Source organism: Berghia stephanieae, unplaced genomic scaffold (genome assembly GCF_034508935.2).
Source record: "Berghia stephanieae isolate SIO BIC M18660-M18661 unplaced genomic scaffold, UCSD_Bste_1.3 scaffold2201, whole genome shotgun sequence".
In the NCBI taxonomy this organism is placed as follows: Eukaryota; Metazoa; Mollusca; class Gastropoda; order Nudibranchia; family Aeolidiidae; genus Berghia; species Berghia stephanieae.
Window position 1 is genome coordinate 1 of NW_027623293.1, and position 7,237 is coordinate 7,237.

General features: G+C 34.9%; 1 protein-coding gene across 2 annotated transcripts; it reads right to left on the bottom strand.

The window, feature by feature from the left end:
- Positions 1 to 1,239: 1,239 nt before the first annotated feature.
- On the bottom strand, positions 1,240 to 7,019 carry LOC144961335 (protein argonaute-2-like). Of its 2 annotated transcripts, none has more exons than XM_078894571.1 (5): positions 6,868 to 7,019; positions 3,493 to 3,778; positions 2,939 to 3,059; positions 2,126 to 2,308; positions 1,240 to 1,376 (listed from the first exon to the last, which is right to left on the bottom strand). In XM_078894571.1, the coding sequence occupies exons 1-5, from the start codon at positions 6,878 to 6,880 to the stop codon at positions 1,338 to 1,340; spliced, it is 642 nt and encodes a 213-aa protein (XP_078750697.1). In that variant the 5' UTR covers positions 6,881 to 7,019; the 3' UTR covers positions 1,240 to 1,337. The 2 variants fall into 2 exon arrangements, with proteins under 2 accessions (XP_078750697.1, XP_078750696.1); XM_078894570.1 differs by having other exon boundaries at positions 3,493 to 4,021; positions 6,868 to 7,017.
- Between the last annotated feature and the right edge of the window lie 218 nt (positions 7,020 to 7,237).

Below are 7,237 nucleotides of genomic sequence, written 5' to 3' on the forward strand. Positions count from 1 at the left end.
ATTTAGTTAGACGATTAAATAAAATTAAAAATAATAATAATAATAATAATAATAATAATAATAATAATAAAATAAAATAAATAAATAATAATAATGCTGAAAATGTTTATAGCGCTATAACTCTGAACACCAGAATCTAAGCGCTTAAAATAACAAATTACATTGCGAAACATACTCATCACACACACACAACACAAACCAGACCCCATCTTGGCACTACTAAAATTGAAAAATCAAAATATATTTTTAAATATATATATATATAAAATAAATTTTATATATATATATATATATAATATATATATATATATTATAATTAAAATATATAATTTTAATAATAAAAAAATATGACTGTGACCCAAAGGCCCCCGGTTCGAGCCCCGCTTCGGGAAATTTGTTTTTTTTTTTTCCTTTGACAAGATTATTAACCCCCCAATTTGCTCACTTGGACAAAAAGGGTGATTTCTGTTTGACGTCAGACATCTTGTTTGATGAAGATCTACATGGAATGCCTAGGCGACAATATCTTATAAAAGTAGTGGCGGAAGGGCATAATGTAGGATGTATAGTAGTATGGATTGGAGAGGCGGGGGTTTACCCTTGGAACAATTTGACCTCACCGGAATTGACGGTAGTTGCCCGTAACCCGGAATTTTTTGCTCTAGCCGGATTTTTTTCCCCCGTGAAACCGGAGTTTTGGCATCACTGAATTTGCCTTTGCCACGAGTTCCGCTCATGATTCCTTCAAAGCTTCTCACCTTTGATCTCTTTGGTAAATTTGACTCGCTGCAGTCAGCCAGTGGTCTCTTTCTGCTCTTCTAACATTGTAGATCCAACACTTCGCACATAAAATCAATTACAGGCTGCTCTTTGTAGAAAGCCCAGCAGATACTGGGGAAAAAAAATGTATTTTATTTTTTTATTCCCCACCAATTTTTAAAAAAAATTCATAATATCTCAAAATTTAAAAATATGAGCATAAAAATCAGAGGCTAACTGAGAGGTTATTCAGAGATTGACATTAATAGATATAAATTTCAAGATAAATATGATTATTTAATTTCTACAACATTGTTTCAAGCGTTAGCTCTCATCAGGAATATATATAGGGGAAGGGGGGGGGGGGGGGGGGGGGGGGGGGGGGGGGGGGGGGGGGGGGGGGGGGGGGGGGGGGGGGGGGGGGGGGGGGGGGGGGGGGGGGGGGGGGGAAGATGAATGAAAGAGAACAAGCCAACTAACCATCAATGTTGAGCATCATCTTCCAATGTGAAGGTCGTACAGACTGATGGAATCCAAACCAGACCTCTCTACCTCCACCTAGTGGGTGGTCATAGCCCTCAGGTGGGGAGAAGAAGGAACGACCGACTGGAGTGTATCTATAGGAAAAAGCATTATGATAAAGCTAACGGTTACTAACTGATAACCATGTTGGAGAAAAAACAAACCTCAGTAAACCCTTAATAATTTTTCTGTTTAAAAAAAAAAATGTATCTGAGCTAAAAAATTTATCTCGATGGTAGGAGATAATTCTTAAATTGTGACAACTTTTTATAATCAATTTTAGATATTTTATTAATGTCATCAATATTGTCACACTGTTTCTGTCTGAGCAAGATAGTTTTACAGGAAAGACTCAACAAAATCTTTGATCTATAAAAGGACTAGAAGAAAAAAAAAAAACAAAAAACAACTTCCTCATTGAGAGGATGTGTTTCATATGATAAGAAACTCTCTGGGCCACCATTTTCAACAAGCTTAACTCACTCAAACCTAACACCGACTATATCCGTAGTTTACCAAGGCTACTTTTACCCCATGCCTGTTTATTACATTTTTCTGAGACAAATTATCGGCGTACCTAGTATCAAAGCTAATGTTCTTAATTTTCACATGGTAATGGCAGTTGAATAAATCTATCTATGTACATGCTCATTTTAACTACATTTTTTTTTCCAATTTTGAAAGGAGCAAAAATCTCTAGGATTGAGTGAGTTAAGGCATTTTGTAGTTGGATTTCACAATGGATGGCATGTTTTATTACAGGTAGGCCCAAATCAGCCGCTCATAAATTCAAAGGAAAAACAGACTAAGCAATTGGTCATTGGTGTCATTAACATAAACTCACGTTTTGGAAGGCAGATGCCTCATGACGACATCTAGAGCTTGTATGGCTTCCAATGGAATCTGGCGAGTACGTCCCTCCAGAGCCTCCTCTAAGGCAAACCAGACTGACTTGTCCCATGGAACGGATGGTCACTTTGAAGACCCGATCACGACCCACACCCGGTAATGTCACCTCGAGCTCCACCTGCCAGACATTTCATATCATGACAGATAATTCAATACAACAAACAAAATAAACTTGAGTTAAATACGCACATCTTATAGGGAGAATTTGAAAATAAAAAAATTGAGAGAAAAAATAAAAATAAAAAAAGAATTGAATATGTGAGATAATTTCGATCTCATCCAGAAAAATAAAAGAAAAAAAAGTGGTCATTTTATTTAAAGCTTCCATTCTCATAAGGATTATTTTGGAACAGTTATTGAGGCATTTGATGAGCAATATTTGATTGCTACCCTTTAGATAGGACACTGCCTTTTAGTCTTTTGCAAAAGTTTTTATTTTTGCTTGACCAAACTGATATCCAGAAACACAATCACCATTAGTTAAATCTTTAACAGAAATTTACACCAGAGTCAAGTGCTCTGCAAATTAAACTTCTGGGATACCCACCTCAAATGAAATCTTAATACTAAAAAAAATGTTTTGTTTGAACTTAGAAATGAGCGATCATATATTCCTATTGTTACACATCTCTCATAATGACAACATATGTAAATAGATTTGTCTCTGATCTAACCCTCCACAAGAAAACTTAAAATATCCAGGAAATTCACATTAAAGTATCATGTAACTTATCATCAACCCACATACCTTATCATTGCCAATGGGTAGAGGTTCTCGACTGTAAAGGTTTTTACGTCCATCAAACACAGGTTTTTGACCTTGGAAGAATTTGGCTTGATATGCCGTCACCATGGTGTCAATGATCTCCCTGGAAATAATGTAAGAAAGCTTTAAAAATAATATTCAAAACTTTCGATATTTATTCCTTTATTAGTTATAAAAAATAATATTCAAAACTTTCGATATTCATTCCTTTATTAGTTAAAAAAAATAATATTCAAAACTTTCTATATTCATTCCTTTATTAGTTATCAATTAAAATTGGCAGTGATTGTGGTTAAAATTCATAAATAAGGAAAAACAATGGGTTTTAACAGCGTGTGGCCAAGAATATGACTATAAGACTATGATCTAATGATTTATATTTTTCACATCTTCCCATGTACAATATCTGATTCACATTTACATATAAAAAGATCAATTGTAATTAAGCTCTAACTAAAGGGAAATTCCCAAGTTTGTAATCGAGATTAACTTGCTAAAGTAATTTTTCATTTAAATTCAGATGCCATCTTTCCTACCTGTTGACACGCCTTGGACATTTGTCAGGACTGATGGACACATCGTAGTGGTGAATGATGCCTTGCGGTACACGAACCTGGAAATGGTTTGCCCGTAAAGATATGGTTCTTCCATCTGTCCCAGTGTTGGGACGGGGTGGACACACAAAGTCTGCCTGAGCTATGATAGGGTTTTGGGTGCCGCCACCACCACCACCAAACTGCTCCAAAGACAAGGGATTGCTTCCAAACGGCGGTGGTGGCTGGTCTGTGGATGCTATAGGGTTGGTGACTGGAGGGGGAGGGACTGGAGAGGCACCGTTGATGTTTTCATTGGCAGTGATGACCGTGGTGGTTGAAACATGGTTGATACCGTTGACCAAGGGTCCATCGTGTCCATTTGATAGGGCAGAAGTCGGCCGTGATTCATGGTTGTTGTTGTTCAACACGGGTCGGTTTTTTTTGGTCGACACAGGTTTTGTTATGGTTTTTTTGCCAGAGGTGTGGTAGCGGCGGGCCGAGGGGCAATAATTGGGAGCAGAGAAAGATGCTACATTAGGTATGTGAAATAGCTTTTTAAGTCCCAGGAATGTAAAAAAAAAGGATCACAAGAATGCAAGCTTTGCTGTTATGCTCTACCTAGATTTTTGCTTGATCTATATCAAAGAATGAAGATTTTTTTTTAAATTTCTGTTTTGAAAACATGCTGCTTTCATGGGGGACCTAACGTCTTTATATCTTCAGGTTCGAAAATCTAGAGAGTGAGGCAATTTGACATTTAAAAATAAAGATAAAATTGAAGAAAGAGAATCGAATTGAAAAAAAAAAAAAACAGCTTTAATTTAAGAGAGTGAGGGAATTTGACAAAGCAATCCAGAGAGAGAGAGAGAGAGACAGAGAGAGAGAGAGAGAGAGAGAGAGAGAGAGAGAGAGAGAGAGAGAGAGAGAGAGAGAGAGAGAAAGAAAGGTAATTTGACTATATTTGGAGAGAGTTAAATGAGCAATAAAAATCAAGAGATAAAATTGAGGAAACAATTTGCGCATCTAAAAACTGGCCAGCAGCATTACAGGAATAGCTTGCACTCTTATTTCTTGTATCCAATCAAATATCTTGTCATTATTTTTCAAAAAGTCGTGTAATAATGGAAACAGTGGGATCCCATATCTCAGTGTTAAAACTACAGGGTCCCAACCAAATCTTTGAAATTGTTTCCCAAGACCCCATCGCGCGGCGGAAAATTATTCCGCCATGCGCCAAGATGATTTCTTTTTTTTAAAAGCCATTTATCAATAATAAAATATTTCTTTAAATTAGTGCACATGTACATTTACTAGTGTAGCCTTCAAAGAACAGATGATTATACTAGCTATTTATTAACCATTACATCTTACCCCTAGATTCCTTGCCATCAGTTGATTCAATTTTGCTTTCTCTTCACGATTCATCAACCATGCAATAGTACTCTGCCACATTTCCAATAATAGAGAGGTCCAATCTTTTCATTGTTCACTTTACTATAATACACTACGTAAGAGACTATTTACAAACTGTCCTTCCTCTACAACAATTTCAAGGAGGCCTCCTTCTCCTCAAGTTTCTTAGACACGGAGGCCCAACAACTTCCTCTTCTGCTAGTTTTCTTTTCGCTCCACTGCTTTTTTTTCTCCTCCAAATAAGCTTCTACTGGCTAATCCACACGACTTAAATAAATTGTCACCAATTTCAAACTTTTCTATGCCACCTATGTGCCTCACACAATCCTAGATTTTGTTTTCCCCGACTTCCCAACCCATCACAAAATTCCCAACATTTTCCCCGACTTCACGACCGATCACAAAATTCCCGACTTTTTCCCGATTTCACGACCCGGTGGGGACCCTGAAACTCCAAGACGGGTGTCTGTACCAGATCCTGTAGAGATTTTTTTCTCTCTCGGGTCCACACTAGATCTGGTGGAAAGAACTGGGTGATGGACTATGCCATATCAAAAGGACAGACATGCCAAATTGAAAACTTCAAATTTAGTAATTTTTATATCAACTTTTAGTAATTTGACAAGGAAATTCGTAATTACTGAAATTGTGTATGAACAACTACAATATTATTATTATTATTATTATTATTATTATTATTATAGTAGTAGTAGTTCTTCTCACCGTTATTATTATAACAGTAGTAGTAGTAGTAGTAGTATAGTAGTAGTAGTAGTAGTAGTAGTAGTAGTAGTTGTTCTTCTTATCATTATTATTATTATTAATATTATTAAGTATTACTAAGAATTAAAAATTCGTAATTTTCCATAAAATTTAATATTTGGCCATGAAATCTGTCTAAAATTCGTAAAATTACGAAAAATTCGTAAGATTCGGCATGTATGAAAGGGTAGCTAGCAAGCGCTGCTACTGCTAGGTGGACAGAGAAGTCCAAAAATACAACAACAACAAAATAAAAAAAAACAAAAAAAAACAATTGATTGAACTTGGGATTGAGTCCAGTCCCTTTGCCTATGTGTTAAGCGCTCTCTACAGTGAGATATCAAGACCTCCCCCCCCCCCCCCAAATTCTTCAAATAAAACATGAATGTTTCAGGACTTTTATCAGTAACCACCACTACTAGTGAGAAATTCATACCTACGAAAAAAAAAATTCTAAGAGCCATTTGTCAACACAATCGACCAATATTCAATCTCCCATGTTGTTAGCAAAGATCATTGTATTTATTTAAAATATCAATCCCTCTAAACAAAAAATTAATACAATTGACAAAAGTCCAACCTGTCAATAATATTTCAAAATCATATATCATCATACTATACTGTCTCGTGTTAATTCCTTTTTTTTCTTTCTTTCATTTTATATATTTATTATTTTTTATCAATTTCGTTTTTTTATTGTTAAAACAATACTTATTTTTTTGATCAGACATCTCGACAAACAACATCATGAAATAAGCAAAAACCATTCCCACCTCACAAAAAAAATAAATAGCATGCTGAGCATCAATGTAAACCATTTTTTATTTCTTTCCCATCATGTCCTATTCATCATAACGAATTGACACCATAAAGAAATAACTTTAAATAATTTATTTTAACAATGATACTAAACTAAATCCACTAGAACACTTAGAACAAACAAACAGTGTTGTTTCTATCTTTCCATTTTTCAATTTTCGTTAATATTATTACGATCTTAGGCTTCAGACAGCCCATTACTACTTTTTCTGCCACTGTTACTACTATTACCACAACTAAAAAATAACCCCATAAAATGTTCATTTTAAAAATCGGGAGTTGGCAGTCTTGAATTTCTAGTGATGCCAACCAAATAAACATTCAAATATAAAAATCCCTTCACAATCAACTTAGAAATGTTTATAAATAGCCATATATTACCATCTTGTTGCATTTGTGCGAAGGGAAAGTGCAGCCCTGGTTGCCCTGAAGAGGGAAGAATAAACAAAGAAGAAAAATGTAAAAATAAACAGTAAGAAAAGCTTTTATCACTAAGTAAATTTTGAGGTATACCACATCAACTTTTTAAATGAAATTGTTCAAATTTTCTGGTGAAATTCATATATATATATATAATGCTTTTTTTTTACTACTCCAAATGAACCATCCTATAAATGGATATTCAAATTTTAAAAAGTAAAACCTGTAGTATTAAAACAAAGTTAGGGGTGAGTCCTCATATGCATTTAAAAAAAAAACAAAAAAACTTTACATCAGCCCCTATATTTTTTTTTTAAAACTGATATTTATT